Source organism: Chelon labrosus, assembly GCF_963514085.1.
Source record: "Chelon labrosus genome assembly, chromosome: 11".
In the NCBI taxonomy this organism is placed as follows: domain Eukaryota; kingdom Metazoa; phylum Chordata; class Actinopteri; order Mugiliformes; family Mugilidae; genus Chelon; species Chelon labrosus.
Genome location: NC_140344.1, coordinates 20,410,878 through 20,431,280, shown reverse-complemented (window position 1 = coordinate 20,431,280; position 20,403 = coordinate 20,410,878). Strand labels below are relative to the sequence as shown.

Sequence of the window (20,403 nt, the reverse complement as noted above, 5' to 3'; positions counted from 1 at the left end):
CAATAGAGTAGAGACAGAGGCGGACAGGGTTCATTTTCAAAGAGCCATTCTCTAACAAGCATTTGGACTTTGTTCCGAGAAATATTTGCCAAATTAATGTGCTGTGAAAAAATGCATTATTCATAAGGTGTGCAGGAGTTTCGCTGCAGCTCTTTTAGCAAAAGAACCGGGCGACCGTTCAGTCTAATTAACAAGCAGTTTATCTGTGGAGCCTGCACCAAACCGGGACTCTACCATGAGCAAGAAGCATCACAGTCACTGTCACTATTTCAAAAGACAGTTTTACAAGCAAGATGAAGCAAATACCAACATCCAAACGTAATTATTCCTGCACAAACAAAAACATACAACTCGGTCTTTCTTTTGAAAAGCGCATTTTATAAAAGTTTTGCACGTAACACAAAGTAAACACTCTGTTGTTTGATGTCTTTTAACATCTGCAAGAGAAACTAAATTATCAACATGTGCGTCCATGGGAAGTTAGAACTTTGTCTAATAGAAGCCCTCAGAAATTATACCTGCTGCCTGATTATTGGTACTGGAGCTCTTTTGAGGATACCCTGTGAGTTACAGTGTTTTGAGAGCTACCGGTGACTCTTGGAGAATTTACAAAGCACTGCTTTCTTTATGATGTATTTGGAAGAAGATCTGTGAGAGATACGATTGTGAGAGATAAATGCCTGTTGGTGTCGGTGTCAGTGTTATTGTGTGATGTAAAGCATCTCCCTAAATATCTTCTGAATGTGCCTGAAGGACTAAGTACATCCCAGGTTGCACAGATGTTTTGTGGAGGGATTTGCACAACTCCATCCTTGAGGCAAGTTTCACTTTTGGGAAGCCTCCTAATCATTTAAAATGAGACGCTTTTGAGTTGAGCAAGGCTTTAGGAAAGTTCTTTTGTTTCCTTGAAGGTGCAGGAAAGCAGACTGATACCAGTGCCCAGTTACAACTGTAAAAATAAAACAAAAAAAAAAAAACTTTTCATGTAGGGACGCGTTCAGTCCTGTGACTTTGACTGCAAAAGCTTGCCCACTGTTGATAATGCTAATGACGCTTTTGGACGCAGTTGCTTCTAGAACCACCTGCATATTTCTGCATTCAGGTACATGTGATCTGTTAAAAGCCTACAGTAAATCTAAAATAATTTTCTGTGAGTGTGTGTTTTTTGGAGGCATTGTGCACACAAACAATAGACATACGGAAGAACTAACTGTTGATATACATAGGATTTATTCCAGGGGACCATTTCTACTGCTAAAGCCAAAAAATAATTTTCTACCATTATGGATAATTATCGTGAGTTGTTCTCATCTGCAGGCATGTCATGGAAACTTCAGTTTGTCTTTGGTCTCACAGCTCTTTGAACACAAACTGTGCTCACTTGGTAGACTGGTACACTGTAAGACGAGAGGAGGAGGAGGAGGAGGAGGTGGAGTAACGAATGCAAAACATGAGGCGAGGGAGAACAAAAGAAAGAATATGTTTTCCCTTTTATTAGTTTAATCAGTGGTAACATGTGGACACGTCGTAACGGCAGTAAAAGCTGGCGTGGCAGACGACTCCGCGATCCTGGAGTCCACAAAAGAGGCAACGCTGTCTGCTCAGTGTGGAACGAGGACAACAATAGTGTCTCTGCAGTACAGATGAGACCAGGCTGCTCGGTGCCAGCGTGTTACTGGCTCTTGTAATGCTTGTCTCTGCCAACCTGGAGCACAGTGGTACAGACAGCCCAGCTTCTCTCATTACTGTTCATTGTCCGCTAACAGCAATATCTAACCTATTACGTACACTTAAGCCAGCCTGGGCCGGGGTCTTTATTTTTTTCTCTGCAGATGCTGATACGGATAACACATTTTTGCTTGTGTATCCATCTGTGGCTGGGATCTGGGGCAGTATGTGATGTACACTCTGCCGTTTACTCCTGACATCGTTCGTCAGTCTTCTGTTGTTGGAGAGATAGCACAGTAATCACTCTGAGCTGGGATAGCCTCTCGTAAAGATAGGCCTAAATGGCATGTCTGGTTGCAGACAAACTTACACATACAGGTTTGTTCATGAACACTGGCATACCCAACCTTTGACCATTGCGCCAGCATGACACAGTGTTCTGTACTTCTGTACCTGGCGCACTCACTCACACACACAACACACACCCAGTAAAGCATGCTTTTCATTTAGCCTCAGGTGTTGAATAGCTACCGTGCATTAATAATGTTGCTTGGAATTTTACTGAAAAGCTTTTGTTTCCTCACGATTCCTACTATTGTTTATAAGTCACAGTAAATAGCTGTTCAGACCTTTGGAATGGAAGGTGTGTCTGCTCAGCTGCATAACGGCTTGCGCATCGTGGGTGTGTGGGTGTACGTTTAAGTGTCTAATTCATTTGATGATATGTATGGAAACTCAAGGAAATCAAACCACACCACAAAGTGGACATCCGGTAGGAAGGCCTTTCTAATGTTCGAGCCTCAGATATCTTGTACGTAGTCTATTTTAATTAAGTGGAAGCCTCTTGGTGCCCGGCTTGTCCAAAAAATAAAAAAAAAATAAAAAGCCCATCAGTTCTCAGCTCAGCCTTGTTGCTCACACCGAGTGGCACACAGACGAGCCGGATCATGCCCCATGTGCCGGCAGGCCTGTGATGCTAACCACTCCTGCCTTGAGTCGAATTCACAGAGGGGCTGGGAGGCTGTTATTGAAGAGAGACAGACAGAGCGACAGACAGGGTGATGAAAGACGCAAAGCGGGTTAGCAAGGAGGGTGATTGATGATGAGAGGGCAGGGAAACGAATAGCACATGTCTCCAAATGCTGCTCTTTTCCCTACCACTCTTTCTCCATATTTGTCTGTCAGCATTTCATTTTGTTTTTTTTTCTGTCTTATTTGTTTGCAGCCTTCCTCATTTGCTCACTGTCTATCTTCTTCACCGTCTGTCTTTCTCTCCCTTTCATCATACACTACAAATTGTCTGTTTTGGTTATTCAATTTAGCAGACAAGCTCCTCAAGTGGCCTTTTGTGGATATGAATGTGTTTTTTTGTTTGAGTTTGGAACGGGAGACTTTTGATTGCTTCGGGTTGCTGATTACCTCCGAAGTGATTGAACAATTTCTTGATTTCGTCCTCTGAGATAAGAGGCCAGAGCTCAGAGTTTCAGCTGAAACCGCCTCTTGTGTTGTGTGGGTGGGTGGGGCTGAGGTGAAAGTAGAGGTTTGTTTTTTTTTTTTTTGTCTGGCTTGTAGGGTGGCGACCTGGGGTTAAGAGGCGGGCTTGGGAGGTGTTGAATGTTGTCATGTGGGTGACATTAGGAGTTTTGGATATCTTTAGGCTTGCGGCTTGGATTAGAATGGGCGTGTGTGACTCAAAAGCAGTCTGCAGCCTGTGTTTGACTACGGTTTGTCAACAGTATCGGCATGTTGACTGTGAAACTAAACATCCTGCAGTGGCGTTGGTGAATGTTGTCATGGAAAGACTTTCTGGATTCTCCAGTATTCTGTTATTTCCGCTCCGGTCATTGTCATCGCGAGCCTGCGTTGATGGCATGCTGCGTCATATTACTAGTTTTTCACAAGCAGTGTAAAGGTGCCTCTCCTCCATCTGAATTACCACGAGAATTGAGAGCCGTGCTGGGAAAACGAGCTGGGTCAGGCGGATGTCTGGTTCTCAGTGTTGTTGTGCCTGCGACAAAAAGAATAGACAGCAACCTGAGACTCGCAGGCCTGTTTGCTTCCTGTTAGTGCAGATTATCACATTTCACCAGCCAGGAGCTAGAGGAACTAGGCATCACGGGAGAGTGGCGTTCTTAGCTGGGAGATGTTTGTGTTTGTGCTCTCTTTTCTCATGTGATTTTTCTGACAGATAAAAAGATTTGATCTCAGTATAGGAAAGATTAGATTAGGGGACTTTCTGCAGATTTGTAGATTTCCCTGAAAGGCCTGGATTTGACTAAAAATGACAGGAGTCCAACCTGTCTTTGTTTCTTGTAGGTTATTTTAAGGTTTGGTTCAGGCCTGCAACGTTGCATTGCATTGCACTGCACTGCACAAGATTTAAAATGTAACTTTCTCTTCACCTGTGTGTGTTTAAGATAAAGTAAATGATTGCCTATTCACCCTGTGACTCAACCAGTTAGGCCTAATTATGTATTGCAACACAGCACACTCTGTGCACTCTCCAAGAGAAAACACTGACGTCTCTGGCGTGTTGAAATTTTTCGGGATTGATTTTGATAAGCACTCCCTTCTCCCTCCAGAATTTCTACCGCATGTGATCATCCACTGCTATCTCCTGCGTTGTGATCTCGTCCTGCGGGTTCAATCTCTGAGCTGTGTCGTCATTCTCTCCGTGTGCGGTGTCGTGTTGAGATGTTCTGTGTGATGTTGTTGCCAAATCAGATGGGCTGTTTGCTCCCCAGCAGAGGTTGTATTTGGCATCTAAACAGCCGAGAAGCACTGGCGGTGCGGGGCGGCCAGGTCAGCTGCAGGGGAGGGGTAAGGGGTGAGGGCTTTGTTAAGGAAAGCAGGAATTCTTCCGGCTGGCAGATGAAGTCAGTGCATTCCTCCACAGCAGCTCTCTATAGGCAGCCAGTGAAGCACAGCCAGGCACTGAATGAAGGGCAAGATAATGGTGGGACTCAGCATTAAACACCTCCCATTGAGAACCAGAGACGGACAGAAAGAGAGCACCATCTGTCTGACTGAGGGTGAAGAGTTGTCTTTTACCCACCTAGGATGCAAAAGTGCGTTTACTGTGCCAAGTTCTACAGATAACTCAACAACTGCCTGAGGCATTTCACGTTTTATGTGCACCACAGTATTTTATCACCTTGTTTTGAAGCTTAGCAATAAAAGTTCAGACAGAAGTTGGGGGGTGGACATAATGATATTTCTTTAGGTTAAACTTGCTGCACAGACATGGGTGCCACCTGCAGCTATGCTCTGTAAAGTCTAATGACAGTTGTGATCCTGCTGAGGCTGATCAAACTGAACACACACATAAAAACACACTCGTTCTATCTGCCCTTCTACGTTTCTGTGTGTTTCTGCTCCCACAAACACCCTCTCCCAAACATAGACACACTTGAGTTGCTCCACTTTCCCTGTCGGTTCCCCTCGGCAGTAAGCTATCATAACGGCTTTGAAGGAGGGCAGCAGAGCGTTTAATTGGGTTACAGATTGGCATTTATGCTCCCAGGTCCACAAGATACTGCCGGGGTTCTTTACTAACCACTGGGAACTTAACAAAACTCGACAAAGTTCTGCCCGAAGGCTGCCGGTCTCGAAATTTACAATTCAACGATGAACCCACTCAGAACAGCACATTTTTGATAACAGTAAAGTTTGGTGTTTCAACAAAATGACTAAGTGAGTAAGTGGGGTTGCTATGTACACAACAGCTTACAATACATTTTGTTTAGGTTACCAACAAGTTCTATGAGAGATTACACAAAGTCTAGTTTTTCTATGCTGGTTGTTTTTAAATGCCATGTTACGTTTGGTAACCCTTGTTTCATCATCCACAAGTGGATGTAAAATGTCCGGGATTAGTCATCAATCACTTTAACACACCTCTTTCCTCTGTTTATCTTACACAGAGCCACTGCCATGCAGCGGTAAGCTGAGTGAAGCTAAGCTGAAGTGATCCGTACTGAAGACCATCTTACCCCTCACCCTGCCCTGCTTGGTCCCAGATGGAGCTCAAAGTGTGGGTGGATGGAGTGGTGCGGGTAGTATGCGGCCTATCTGAGGAAACCTCCTGCCAGGATGTGGTCATTGCTCTGGCACAAGCCATTGGTAAGTGTTAGAAATAATTGTACCCACTGCATTACAAGCTTTATCGAAACGGTGTTCACCTTGCACCTTGTTTCCAGTGTCCTTGTTTGAGTTTGTCAAAAGTACTAAACTGATTATAGCTGCAATGAGACTTTGATGAAGACAAAGCACCAATACTGTTCACGCCCAGGTTGCAGCTATCTCTTTTTTTTTGTCTTTCTCCGCTGACCCAAATTGCGTACTCTGCTAGATTGCCGGTGGGTCAGTTTGGATTTGAGCCGTCTCTCTGTCACTGTGTCCTCCAGCTTTACTCAAGCCCTACGCTGCAGCAGCATTGAACAACATAACTCCAGATTTAGCACTCTCCTCCTTCCATGAGTGAGATGCCTGCCAAGTCATTAGGGAGGGTCTGCCCTAATTTCAAGGTCCTGGTGGAAACTTCAGCTTATTTGAACGTTTTTCATCTGTTGTGCGAGTCTTACGGCTGCTTTTTATTCCAGTCCTCAGAGGCAGAGATTTAGAGGTATCTGCATCTTCATAATGCATCTGATGGCATTTGTTCACTTAGCAGTACTTGCGTAGAATTAATGTGAGGAGTTAAACCCATTGCGTTATTAACACTGCAGGAGAAAGCATTTTTCAAGTATTCCAGATTAAATGTGACATCACTAATATATACAGTACATTTAAGAAATAGTATAAGCACCATGCAGCTTCTTCAGTGTAATATAGTGATGTTTTAGCGAAGGTAGTTGCCTAGACTCATTTGTACTCATTCTGTGTGTCTCTCTGTCTTTGTCTCCAGGTCAGACAGGCCGTTACGTTCTTATCCAGCGTCTAAGGGACACAGAAAGGCAGCTGTTGGCCACAGAAAAGCCTCTGGAGTCTCTGGCGAAGTTAGGTCAACATGGCAGTGAAGTTCAGTTCTTCCTGCGTCGCACCGGACCTAGCAGCAGTGATGGACCTAGCCCAAAAAAAGAAAGACCACCTCCCGTTCCACTACCCAAGCACCCTGAGCCAGAGCCTCCAAACCGTCAGCCTAAGAAAGCCCTAACCTTTAACCTCGGGCCATCAACTTCACCTAATTCCAAGGCCAAACACTTTAAGAGGTCTCCTCGGGACTCTCCGGAGCAAAGAGCCTCCCCCACCCCTTCATCTGGGCATGTATCCCCTCATTTGCCATCCCCTTCTCCTTCTCCACCCATAGGCCCTTCCAAAGAGGAGGTCTTTCGGAAAGTTCTCCAGCAACAGGAGAGACTGAGGGCCATGGAGGCCCAGCTAGACGCCCTAGAGAGAGAGTCGCATACCTGGGATCGCCCCTACCCATCTCCGTGCCCCTCACCAGTCTCTGACAGTCGCTTGCAAGAAGAGGTGGATGCTTTGGAGCTAGCGATGCGGAGGAACCAGGCTGAGCTCGCCCATGAGCAGTACTGGGAGGAGGAATTTCAAGCAGAGGTGGAAAGGGAGCGAGGAATGAGGAGGAAGCTTGGGGAGCTTCATGCCAAACTGGACGACTGTGGACGGCGGCTCCACGAGTTCTCAGTTCGCTCTGCTCAGCTGGAGCAAGAGATCCAGCGTGAAAGTCAGGCTGAAGGGAAACCCAATGGGCCAGAGGAGTCGCTTGATGCTGCGAAGACAGAGCTATGGAGCCAGGAGAGGCACGGGACAGAGATGGAGGAGCAGCTATCTGAGACTGAAAAAGCTCTGGGGAAGGCAGAGTCTCTGCTGCAGGTAAGGAGAGAGGTCACGGTTCTGGAAAAAGGGCTGTAAGTCCACATGAACCATTGTGTAGTCATTTGAGGGGTGCGGTGTTGAACCCTTTTTAGCATTTAAGCTATATCCCTCTCCTACCTGCACAATGCAGTAGACACAGAACAGTGCAGAGACACTCAGAAAAAAAAAAATAGCGAAAAAGGAGACCTGACGTATTGTGGCATTTTGATATATGAATAAATATATGAAGATACTTCGATGACATGTATGCTGTACTCTCATATCCTAATCTGATCTGTATGCAATTGTTTTACTTACCGAGGAACTATTTACCACCTAGCTAAACTCGTTTGGCAGGTATCGTCTTGAATGCATCTCTTGTTCTAAACACTAGATTGGTAATGGTGTTTATACGACACTGACAAATTCTACATATTGTTGTGCTGTGTATAGATAAGAGATTAAAAAGGACTATTTGTAGAACAAATGCCCCTTTTATTCAATCCACTCGGTCTGAACGCATTGTGGTGTCATTGTTTGTTTACTTCGGGTGGTTGTCATAGACGCGGCTGTATCAATAAAAGCCTAACCCAGTTTGAAGTGAAACTCGAGTTTCCTCATAATCCACGTGAAACCCAAGTCCCTCGTATCCTTTTCATGGACTTAGTTCCAGCCAGAGGACTCAACAAAATGGAATATTTGATGAATGGTTGTACTGTAGACGTTGTTTTGAGTGTTTGGTGTTAAAATGGAGCATGCTGAAAACATTGCCACACATCAGTATTTTTAAATTTCACTGTAAGACCATTGTGTCCTATTCCTGATCCCTTGGAAGTAATGAAAAACTGATTAAAACATAACGATGAGCTTTTCAGTCATTCGTCCTCATGGTGATGTGTCTAACTGTGAGCTGTGAAGATTTACTGCTCAGCTGATGAGAGAGAGAGCAGTCTGCCTACTGTAGAAATTCTCTTCCTGCAGAACGGTGCTATTAGGAGTTTTTTTTTTTAGTGTGCCAGCGTGAAATATACCATCATGTCATAACATGTAACCAACAGTGTTCGGAATCAAAGTTACCCCAAAGGCAATTTGCCACCCAGACAGAGTAATTGCATGGAGAAAATAAGACGCCTTTATTTCCTGCAAATGAAATGTTTCCACTGTCGCCGTGACAAAATATAATAAAGCTCAGGCCGTAGTAATGGAGTAAAGGGAGTCTATGTCAGTCATCAGTCAGCCGGTCGGTCGAGGCAGCCATCTGAGCGTTGAACTGTTGGTGGTGATGAGCACAGCGTTCCTGTCATCAGGCTAATGGAGGCAGACCTGCAGGTGTGAACTGCCTCAGCAGGCTGCCTCGGTCCAACATCAATTACCTGCACGTACACACAAACACACACACACACACACACACACTCTCTTATGGAAAGGAAAGGGGGCCATACCATACTGCTGCTGCTGCTATCTGGACTGTGTGCAGACACATTGATTAGACACGAAGGGAGAGTCAATTAAGACTGATTAACTGGCCTGTTTGAGTGCATCAGGGTCTAATCTGTGGGCGTAACGGTGATGCCACTGTTTCGATGGACTGTTTCTGAACTCTGCATTTTCAGTAATTCTAGCTGATAGATGCCTTCCCCCATGGCGCCTCATCAATTAAGACACCACTGCAGGCAAATGACCGTTGTTGTGTATCCATGCTTAAGCATGCCCAAGGCTGCTCAAATTAGAAGAAAGATGCTTGTGGCAATTGTAATACTTTGATGATTCATTGTTGCTGAATGGTCTTTTGATGATGAGTTAGTTAGGCAATAGTCTTCATCAGGTGGCTAGAGATTTAGACTCTGCTGCCCCCTTGTGGTGTACGCAAGAAAGAGACACTACATACGCTATCAAATTCTCCAAATCTTGTCAGCAGATGGTTTAGTTTATCTGTTTTCAGGTTAAACAATGTGTCAGTGTTCAGTGAGTCGACGGTGGCTGATCAAGGCTCTCAGCTGTCCTTTGTCTTCCTCCCTGATTCATGTCCTCTTCGTTCTCAGGCCAAACAGGAGGAACTGGAGGAGTTGAACAAGGAGCTGAGGCAGTGCAACCTGCAGCAGTTCATTCAGCAGACAGGTGTCCTGCCGGCGCACTCCCACTCACGCACAGATCTCCAGGAGCAGCTGGACCAGTTAGAACTGGCTCAGTTTCTGGCGAACGACGAATACAGGAATGGAAGTATGGACACTAAAATAAACGTCAAAGTTACGAACAAACAAAGACTGGTGGTATGCCCTCTATAAATATGCTTCTTTCTTTCCGTCAGGCCCCAGTGTAACTCCAGTGGAATCTCCTCCGAGGCCTACTGCCAAGCAGTTCCTGGGACATCCTCGCAACCTGCAAAACCCTCTAGTGTCCAGTCTCAACCCCGAGGGTGTGTATGTGTGAGACCCTGCTGCTTCCCAAGCCCACCCTGCCCTGCTCCTCTCATGCCCTGCTCTGTCCATCCCCTGGTCCCAGGGCCCCTTCCCCAAATATTTTCTACCCTGGCTTGTTTTTGTTTTTTTCTCGGTGTTGGGTAGTGGAAGCGTCTGCACGGTGGAGGTTCCTGCTACTTCTCAGCAGCTTCCCTATCCCTTTAAAGACTTCTTTGCCTAATTCTCAGTCGTCCGCTGATACTTAATCTTCCACATTCCCACTTTGAATTTCTCACATATGCCTGTATGCTTTGATTCCCTGGGTCTGTCTGTCTTTTCATGCTCTTTCTCCTCTGTCCTCCTCTCACACTGTTTGCTTCTGGACTAACAGTAGCTGCTATAGTTATTCCTTAATGCTTCTCGGGATTTGCTGCTGTTAATACAGTGTGGCCTTCCCACCCTCTGGTCAATAACCGACTACCAACAGCTGCTTCTCGCTGTACAGTATCTCCATGTAACACATCAATCACACGGGGAATTACTGTGGCAGACGTTCTGATTGTTGTGTGTTTGTTTTTATACTGTGACATGGAAAAGATACGAGACCAGTGTCATTTCAGTTTGCCTTTTATGTGCGGATACTATTTATATTTGAGGGGGTGTATCTGTACAATGCCTTGTACTTTGGTGATGCTTGACTTCCAAAGAGCAAGAGCCTTTTTTTAAAACGGAGGGCTCTGCAAAATGTGTTGCACTGTCCCGTTCTCTTCCTGTGTGAAGCCTCGGCCCTTGTGTGCCTACAGAGAAATGTATCTATCCGTTCTCTCAGAGCCATCTTATTTCCGGAGCTTATAGCTTCCGCACGTCTATTTCAGTCATGCTCCGTGTCCCAAAAGAAGCGATACATTTCTGAAGTAGAACCACAAGCCCAGGGTTTGTTAGGATGCTTTTCTTTCCCTCTGCCGCTGGGGTGGTAGCACCTGGTTTCCTTTGCTGTCACCACACCTAACATTTGACCTGTCATTACGTGCATTGTGCCTCAGTGTACTGTAAAATTAGGATTCGTTTACTTACCCAAGCCCTAATGACATCAATTAAACAGGGGAATTTTTTTTGTTTTTTTTAGTGCGCTTCATTCCTATTGCTCACTAAACCAATATTTACTGTATTATAGCACTTATAACATTACACTATTGTATTATGCTGACAGGTCAAAGTGTTTTTCAGTGTGCACTCTCTCTTTATGGTCTGCAGCATGGTGTTTTCTTTCGTTATATATGCTCCTTGCTTTGGCAACTGAAGACATCTCAACAAGACTTCAGTCGCACTCCGTTATGTCTTGGCTGTTCTCGTGTGTTTCTCATTAGACATGTGTAAATATCTGGATCTCACCAGATTTTTGTTATTATTTTATTTTTTTTCACCCCTCACCGAAACAAAGGGATCATCATCCCCACTTATTTTTGTGTGTCTTGCAGTCCTGACATCCCGAGAGTCGTCATGGAGATAAAACATGGACCGCAGGGCGAAGGGAAAGTCACCTCTTATTTAACTCTTAACACTTTTATTCATTATTCAACCTGTCATGATATACATACTGTATATACGTTAAAACTATATATTTACAGAGTTTTCCTACTGTAAACACTGCAAAGGATCTGTATGAAATGTAAAAAAATTATTTAGGAACCTTTGACCATAGAAAAAATATGTATTTAAATATAATAAAATGTGCATTGTGTTTTAGATAACCTTTTGTTGACTGGTGGTTTTATTAATACACTTCATTAAATCATTTCATTACAATGACCCTGTGGAATGACAGCACCTGCCAAGTGGAGCCGCAGCCCATCCAGAACAAGCAGCAGTAAATAATTAACCTCACAAGTGTACACTTTCTAAAAATTACCCTTCCATGCAGCCCCCTATGTGAAATGCATTATGAATATATTATAGGCCCTGAAATATTCATGCTTTCCCCGTTGCTCGTGGCTCAGCGCGTCCTGCGATGTCAGGTGATCATTTCAATCCACGGAAGCTGCTGAGTAGCACAGGTGGCCGACTGAAAGTTGACAGAGTGCGTGCTCGGGCGCAGAGGGAAACGTGGAAAAATATCTCGGCGTCACAGCTGTTGCCGTTATGGATGATGTGACCCAGGACATCAACAAATGGTGACGACAGAGGCACAAGGGCGCCGCGGGCCTGTGAGCACTTGAGAGGGTTGACTGGCAATCTTCAGCTCTAAATGTACCCTGTCGGAGCTCCTTGTGCGTTATCAGTACAACAAGCTGGCTTTCGTTTTTTAACCACAGTAGGGTATGTGATTGCAGAACACTGTAGACTTTACCCCCTCTGAGTGCATGTAAATACTGTCAACCAAATGACATGTGCTATCTTTGTATTATTTAATATATAACCTCATCTGTGGTAGAAATCACAGAGCACTTGGGTAAACACACATCTACTCAGCCCCTGCACAACACTTTTGTCCTCCACCCCTTTCCTGTTTGTTTACCCTGGAGAGCAAATATGCTGGCTGTCACACACACGCTGAGTGACGTGAGCTTCCCTGGTGCTCTGGCTAACCCCGGATTGAAACCCTGTGGATTTCTAAAAATACTCGCGACACTCGGCAGGTAGAAATTCCAAGCAAAGCCCCCGTTTCTTGCCCTTTCCTCTCAACATAAATACACACTTAAACTTGTTTCTACCCATCAAAAACATGAACTGCCTTAACACTAGAAGTCCCAGCATTTTTTGCTCTACCTATAAAACCCAGAGGGCAGCCGATCGGCTGGAAGGGTTTTAGCTAATATCCTAATCACCTGTGAACCCTCCTTCTGTTATGTAAACGAGGCAGTCACTGGGGCACCACAGGAGGGGACATGCTGAGCCACTTCAAGGAAACCTGTGGGGAGGGGAGAGGGAGTGGGCCCAGAGAGTTTATGGGGGAGAGGGTGGCTGTTCACTTCTAAACTGGCAACACCTTGAGACAGAAACTGGTTCATCCCAAAGACAAAACACCTTGACATAAAATGGGGGAGGGGGGGAATCGGAGAGGAGCAGGATTGCTGGGGGTTTGGAGGCCAGAGTGTGTGGGGGAGGGAGGCACACCTGAGGGCTGTGAACTCATTTGCTCTGTCCGGGCTGCTAAGGCTGCGTTCAGACTGCAGACGGATCTGATTCAAATCTGATTCCTTCTCATATCCGATTTTTAGGGCTGACTGTTCACACTGCCTTTAGCAAGTGTCCAAATCGGATATGGTTCTGTTCAGACTGGGCCACATTCTTCACCGGTCTGATAGGTTGCTGTAGCAACGAGCGGAAGCGTCATTCAGCACGTGTATTTGTCAGACGTCATATAATTGCGACAGCGACAAGCAAAACAACAACAAACAACACGATGGATGTACGTCACGTCAGTGTAAAGATTTATAAGGCATGCAGTTTCTTCCTCTGTCCAAGGCGAATTGTTTTCAAAGTCCTCCTCCATTGTGATAGCTGTAATATCACTGTCCGTGGCCGTAACGTGGCTCCTCCACAACGGAAATAGGCACGCGGTCTGGCGCATTGGTTCTGGCCTGGCGTCGCGTAAGTGACGTCACGGACAGTCAAAACCCATCTGAGTGTTGGGAGCTGTTCAGACTGAGACGCATCTGTCCATATCCGATATGAATGCGATATGAAACTACCTCTGGATGTGGTTTGCAACCGTTTGGCAAAAATCGGATTTCGTGTGATCTGTCACTGTTCAGACTTCAAAATCGAGATCCGATTCAAATCTGAATGGGCTAAAAATCGGATTTTGGCTGGCAGTCTGAACGCAGCCTAACTGTCTGTCTGTCTTTCACCAGTTTCACCAGGTGGCAGCCTGGGCAGAACAAATGAGCTGAATCAAAATGTAATATATGTAGAAGGATGTAGAAGTTATCAGGACCCTACAACACTGGGCTTCCAACATCCCCACCAGACACATAGGAAAAGTAAAAGAACAGAACCACATCAAAAAAGCACTCAAAATCTGTGGTTATCCCAACTGGGCCTTCATGATATTTACACATATTTACAAATAATAATAAAAAAAATGCATTATCAGGATACAGTGTTAGAGAGTGGAAGTGAGTGAGACTTAGACTTAGAACTTAGACTTAAAACTTTATTGATCCCTTTGGGGTGACTCCCTCAGGGAAATTTGAGTTTTCCGCAGCAGCAAGCACGCAGAGCAGTTTGCAGACAAACAACAGCAGTGGTTTGCAAATAGTTATAGAAAAAGTGATTGAATAATAAAATGGTGAACATTAAATAATGAACGGTGAACTTCCTTTGAGTGGGATTAAAATAAGCTGTAGTAAAACTCTATAGTAGGGAAAAATAAACAGTAAAACAGTAAGTAACAGTGAGTGAGGTGAGTACATTTCAATAATCACTCACAATCCTGGCACTGCCATGCTAATGACCAATGTGGCCATAATGACTCATGTGACTGCAATGTATTGACTGCTACAAATACACATGTGGCAAATGCAGAAAGGAGATGGCTTGGCAGTGCCAGCATTGTGCGTGATTATTGAAATGTACTCACCTCACTCACTGTTACTTACTGTTTATTTTTCCCTACTAGAGTTTTACTACATCTTATTTTAATCCCACTCAAAGGAAGTTCACCGTTCATTATTTAATGTTCACCATTTTATTATTCAATCACTTTTTCAATAACTATTTGCAAACCACTGCTGTTGTTTGTCTGCAAACTGCTCTGTGTGCTTGCTGCTGCGGAAAACTCAAATTTCCCTGAGGGAGTCACCCCAAAGGGATCAATAAAGTTTTAAGTCTAAGTTCTAAGTCTAAGTCTCACTCACTTCCACTCTCTAACACTGTATCCTGATAATGCATTTTTTTATTATTATTTGTAAATATGTGTAAATATCATGAAGGCCCAGTTGGGATAACCACAGATTTTGAGTGCTTTTTTGATGTGGTTCTGTTCTTTTACTTTTCCTATGTGTCTGGTGGGGATGTTGGAAGCCCAGTGTTGTAGGGTCCTGATAACTTCTACATCCTTCTACATATATTACATTTTGATTCAGCTCATTTGTTCTGCCCAGGCTGCCACCTGGTGAAACTGGTGAAAGACAGACAGTCAGTTAGCAGCCCGGACAGAGCAAATGAGTTCACAGCCCTCAGGTGTGCCTCCCTCCCCCACACACTCTGGCCTCCAAACCCCCAGCAATCCTGCTCCTCTCCGATTCCCCCCCTCCCCCATTTTATGTCAAGGTGTTTTGTCTTTGGGATGAACCAGTTTCTGTCTCAAGGTGTTGCCAGGTTAGAAGTGAACACTGCTCTGTGTGCTTACCCCGTCCCCCATAAGCTCTCTGGGCCCACTCCCCCTCCCCTCCCCACAAGTTTCCTTGAAGTGGCTCAGCATGTCCCCTCCTGTGGTGCCCCAGTGACTGCCTCGTTTACATAACAGAAGGAGGGTTCACAGGTGATTTAGGATATTAGCTAAAAGCCTTCCAGCCGATCGGCTGCCCTGTGGGTTTTATAGGTAGAAAAGCCAAATGGCTGCTCTCTGGGACTTCTAGTGTTAAAAGGCTTTTCCACTTCACATCAGTGTTGTCAACCTCTGACTACGCGTTATCGTTAAGGAGAGTGACCGTGAGTTACGATATTATGATTAATTGTGTAGAAGTGGATTATACTGAGAAGATTTAGAGCTGTCTGGCTTTGCGGGGGTTAGATAAGATTAAAATCCTTGTTTGGTTCCCACTGTCTGGACAAGCCCAAAGCCTGGTGGGACACCGACGCCCACCTGTGGACAAGAGAGATACTACACGTGCGCCTCTTTGTCAATTCAATTCCCACTTACACATACTGATAAATAAATTAAATTAAAAGCCGGGTTGAGTGATTCCTAATGAAGTTATGTATTTGAAAACTGCTGCATCCCTCGCGACTGTTGTTTCATGCTGAAGTCACTACACAGACGTCAATGTTGTGCATGATACCCCACCCCACCGCTTTCACATCCAAACCCAGAGGACTCCAATCTCATATCAGCACATTAACAGATTATGATGATGTTTCAGGATGCCACGCTGAGGGATTTAAAAAATAAATAAATAAATAAATAAAACAAAGCACTCCACACAAGACCCGTCAGAATCTCCTTTGTTCAAACTTTTAACCGCTTTTAGATGAAAAACCCGTCAATTTCTAACCGGCGTCCGGCGTCTGGGAAAGAACCTCCTGGATGTGGATGAGAGTGAGCATCTGCACGTCCACATTACGATGATGAACGGGGCCACGAGTTAATGAGTCTGACATACTGCACTTATCTATTCCTCTGTGTCACAATGAGTCATTACACGCTGATGGGAGTAAAACAGCCACGCTCATACCAAGAAATGCATTACATGATAGAAACAGACTGCGGGATGCAATTGATTGATTTGAGCAGAAACTTTACTTCTCAGTTCAGACACTTACACACGATGTACATTTACAGTAGATACACTTAAGAGTTCTGTACATTGCCGCCATTTGAGCAAAGGGGTGGTTTTGTGCATTTAAAGTAAGTCACATTTTCTTGCATGAGGGCCCCCAGGAGCTCCTCCGAGAACCCGTGGAGGCCCCTTTGACCTCAATCTGGCAAGCAGACAGCATGAAGATGATCCACGGCACACGGATGAAACAGAAACAGAAACAAAACACTCACCAGCAACCTGAGTGCAGAGCTCCATAGGAGGCAGCGCAAAAGCCCGCAGGTCCTAAATAAGGTACTATGTGATCAGAGCAGGAAGTGGGCTACAGTGCACATGGAGACCACTGGGAAGGGCATTTCACGATGAGCAGGCCTGACCCGGGATATGATCGAGGACTGGGTGTAAGATGTAAGGGAGGGAGGGGAGGGCCTGCCTGGTCCGGCTGTGGCTGGTCTTGGACGGAGGGAGCCAAATAGAGATGAGAGGTATTCCCAAAACCAGGTTAGCCGCTGTCACACGCACAGTGGAACTGGCAACTGGCACAATGTGCGTTAGTCAGTGGCTTACCTGCTTTTAGATCTCACACATTAAATACTGGCAACCTTAGAGGGCGCACAATCTGGAGAATAATACAGACAGAAACAAACAAGCAAACAAAAAAAGCAGTCATCATGAAGCGTTAATGATGGTTCTTTATATTTCATATTTCCTCTGATGTCCCAAAATATAATATACTACTTCACAATAAGAAATTACAGTAGATGTATGTCTACTTAAACATATAACATAAAAAGTTACAGAAATAACCAGCAATTATAAAATATGACAAGAGACATAAGAAAGAATAGTGAAAGAGAAAAATGGAGCTACTTACCGGTCCCAAGTTTTCTTCTTTTTTTGTTATAATTTCTTTGGTTAAAAAAAATATCTATTTTCGCTCACAGTTTCCTTTCTGTCCCACACTCAAACGTTTAAATCATTTATTTTTTTCTCTAAAACAAATCACGACTAAAGTTAGGTGCAATTGAGAATATAGCGCAGCCGACACCGACGCAGAAGTTCAGTTCACTTGCAGTACCCCTACCCCTGCCCACTCCCCTGCATCTGCAACCCGACCTGGTTATGCAAATTAGGGAGAGGAGACTGGCGATGTGCGCAGCCAATCGGGTGCCGAGTTGGAGGCGCGCGCCCCACCTATATGGGATAATTGGCCAATTAGAGCCCAGCAGGGGCGGGCTTTGCTTTACCAGGAAGTTCGGTTGAGTTTTTAGAGTTATAGTTGGGGTGCGGCGCGTTCAGTTTTGCACGTCGTACATTAGGAATGAACCATTATGCTGTTAACAGTTTCATGTCCTGAGCGGTTATTTATTGCAAATACGCGAGTGACAAAGGTTCGTTGGCTTTAAATAGGCGCCGTGTGATGTGAAAGCAGCCACGGGAGCGGCTGCTAGGGTATTTTAAGCGGCCCTGACAATGAAAGCGTCTACCCCTGCAGTGGGAAGTGGTTGAACTCGGCTTACTTGTTGTACAGTGTTGCCATGAGCGGAGTGTGGCTGTGCACGTACCAAGGATGCTGCATGACAGTCTGATCTGGAGATGACGACGAGGTGGAGGAGGAGGGGGTGGAGGAGGAAGAGGACCATGATGACCACTCAATTATTTACTGACCATCTTTAGCAAACTGTACGACATTATGACAATTTAAAACCACATTCATTTTTTATATGATGTTTACCCTTAAATAAGAAAATAATAATAATAAAAGATTAGACACACTATAAATACTAACTATTGAATTCAACTTGTTATAAACTAAAAAAAAAAAAAAAAGATAAAAAAAAAACACTATATACGTTCTCAATCCATTCGTGGTCACACTACGGCATATATACATATACACATTCAGTAATTATTATTGTTCACTAATTATGTTCCCTCTTTAAGGTGAAATCAAACCACGCTTTGATTTGGATTTTAGTTTTGATCAGGTTTTGACTGTCAAAGCCCTGAGAGATTACTCACAGCCAGGATATACAACATAACCTCATAATACTGTATGAAGTAAAGCAGGATCACACAATGTATTACGTAACAGCTGATTTCGTCAAGTTGGCCGGTTGGCCACTAGGAGGCGACAGTGCCTCCTGTGCTGACAGCCCCATGCTTCTTACAGGTCCCTTTCAGCCTTCCCAGACTTTATGCAGCCCATTGTGTAGAGTCAGTATATACTTTAAGTTCAAAATATTTGATGCAGTTTACCATGCAAATGATGAATTGAAAGATATGCATTAGCTTCATGTTAACAGTGGAGTAAAACTGATGTGTTCATAAATAATAATGAAGCTATAGTAGTAGTCAGGGGCTAGCTCCTTGTATTTTAGCATTCATCTGGTCACAGCTTTTTGTTAAGTAAATTAATTTAGACTTAGACAGATTTTATTCATCCACAAGGGAAATTGCTTGGTCACAGTGGCTTGGTTGCACATAAAAAAAACACTCTTGAGAACCACAAGTAATAAATGAATAAATAAATAAATAAACAGACTACAAGAAATCTTTCCTGCCTCAAGCCATTAGTCTGTACAACTCCTCATCTGTGCGTGACAGATGACACTCTGGACTTTTGTTTTTCTTGCACATTTGCACATGGTTGTTTGGATATTGGTTGTAAATTCATTACATTTCATTGCAATTTAATTAAATTTTTAATATTCACTTCTTTTTAATATTCACCTATCTTATAATTCTTGTAAATAATGTGTATAGATTTTTTATTTTTTTTAGTTCTCTATTTTCTACTGTTGATTTCAGCTTTTTGTTATATTTTATGTATGGTGTCGAGTGCCTGTACATTGCTGCTGCAATGGTGAAATTTCCCAGTTTGGGATTAGTAAATCTATCTATCTATCTATCTATCTATCTATCTATCTATCTATCCACCATTGTAGAGTTTGCCTACAGCGTTTTTGTAGCCAGCCAGTTCAGGTTTCAAGGCTTACATGTTTAACTTCACAGAAACTGCTTCTTTTGAAGGCCAGTGGTCCACCCTACAATAAAGATGAGCCTCTCCAAGTGCTGTTTGATAAAAAAAAATGTATAAATTATTTTTCCTGTAAATATTGTGTATATAGATGTTCCTTTTTTGTTTTTATTTCTTATTTTAGTTTGTATTGTATGCCGGGTGCCTGTACATTGCTGTTGTGAAATTTCCCAGTTTGGGATTAATAAAGAATGATAATTGTTATTAAAAAGACAAAAAGGATGATGCATTGGCCGGGAATCGAACCCGGGCCTCCCGCGTGGCAGGCGAGAATTCTACCACTGAACCACCAATGCTTATAAGAAACGTCGTTTTCTGGAACGGACCACAATCTACTGCATGACTTTCCTTCTTCTTCGATAGAAGTGGAGAGAGCACAGTTCCCATGTTAGAGGCAACTCCGGCCGATAATCGTTTAGCTAAACGGACCTAAACGGATTCCCATTCATTCTCTATGGCAATACTAAACCGCTACGGATGTAATATACTTTTGGCCACTACGACTTTGAGACGCTGTTCTATCTATCTATCTATCTATCTATACACTTGCACAGTAAACGTCCCGTGCGGTTACACTTTTGTTGAGACATGACCAAAAAGAAACATGGAATATGGCATGCATTGCATATACAACAAAATAAATTAAAAGTGGAATACTGGAGTCATAGGTTTAAGGGGCAACTACTATAGAACAGCAGCAGAAGGAGATGAATGCAACTGAATAAAGCATGCATGAGATATCGTCAATGGATAAAAAGAACAAATAAAGCCAGAATTTAAAGTTGTAACTGTAGAAAACGCTTAGTGGGTATATAGTGTATACAGTTGCTGTTAATTACATACATGCGAACATAATAACAATCAAAATGGATCAGATTGACAGGTGAACGTTTTATCAGTCGTGATGACGCCATCACTTCGTTCCAAGGTGACGTCATTATGGCGTCACTTTGGAACGAAGCGATGTTTTAAATAGAGGCTCTCTGATGGCATTCGTTGT

The 20,403-nt window shown here is 43.9% G+C and overlaps 1 protein-coding gene across 3 annotated transcripts in view; it reads left to right on the top strand.

Annotated features, from left to right (window-relative positions):
• The window catches only part of rassf7a (Ras association domain family member 7a), a 34,398-nt gene extending 22,781 nt beyond the window's left edge, over nucleotides 1-11,617 (top strand). For all 3 annotated transcript variants that reach the window (XM_084555128.1, XM_084555129.1, XM_084555127.1), the window contains exons 2-6: nucleotides 5,592-5,790; nucleotides 6,575-7,500; nucleotides 9,525-9,702; nucleotides 9,791-9,898; nucleotides 11,360-11,617. In XM_084555128.1, coding sequence (XP_084411254.1) covers nucleotides 5,688-5,790; nucleotides 6,575-7,500; nucleotides 9,525-9,702; nucleotides 9,791-9,898; nucleotides 11,360-11,391 — 1,347 coding nt within the window. In that variant the 5' untranslated portion in view covers nucleotides 5,592-5,687 and the 3' untranslated portion in view covers nucleotides 11,392-11,617. The remainder of the gene's footprint in view (nucleotides 1-5,591; nucleotides 5,791-6,574; nucleotides 7,501-9,524; nucleotides 9,703-9,790; nucleotides 9,899-11,359) is intronic.
• The last annotated feature ends 8,786 nt before the right edge of the window (nucleotides 11,618-20,403 follow it).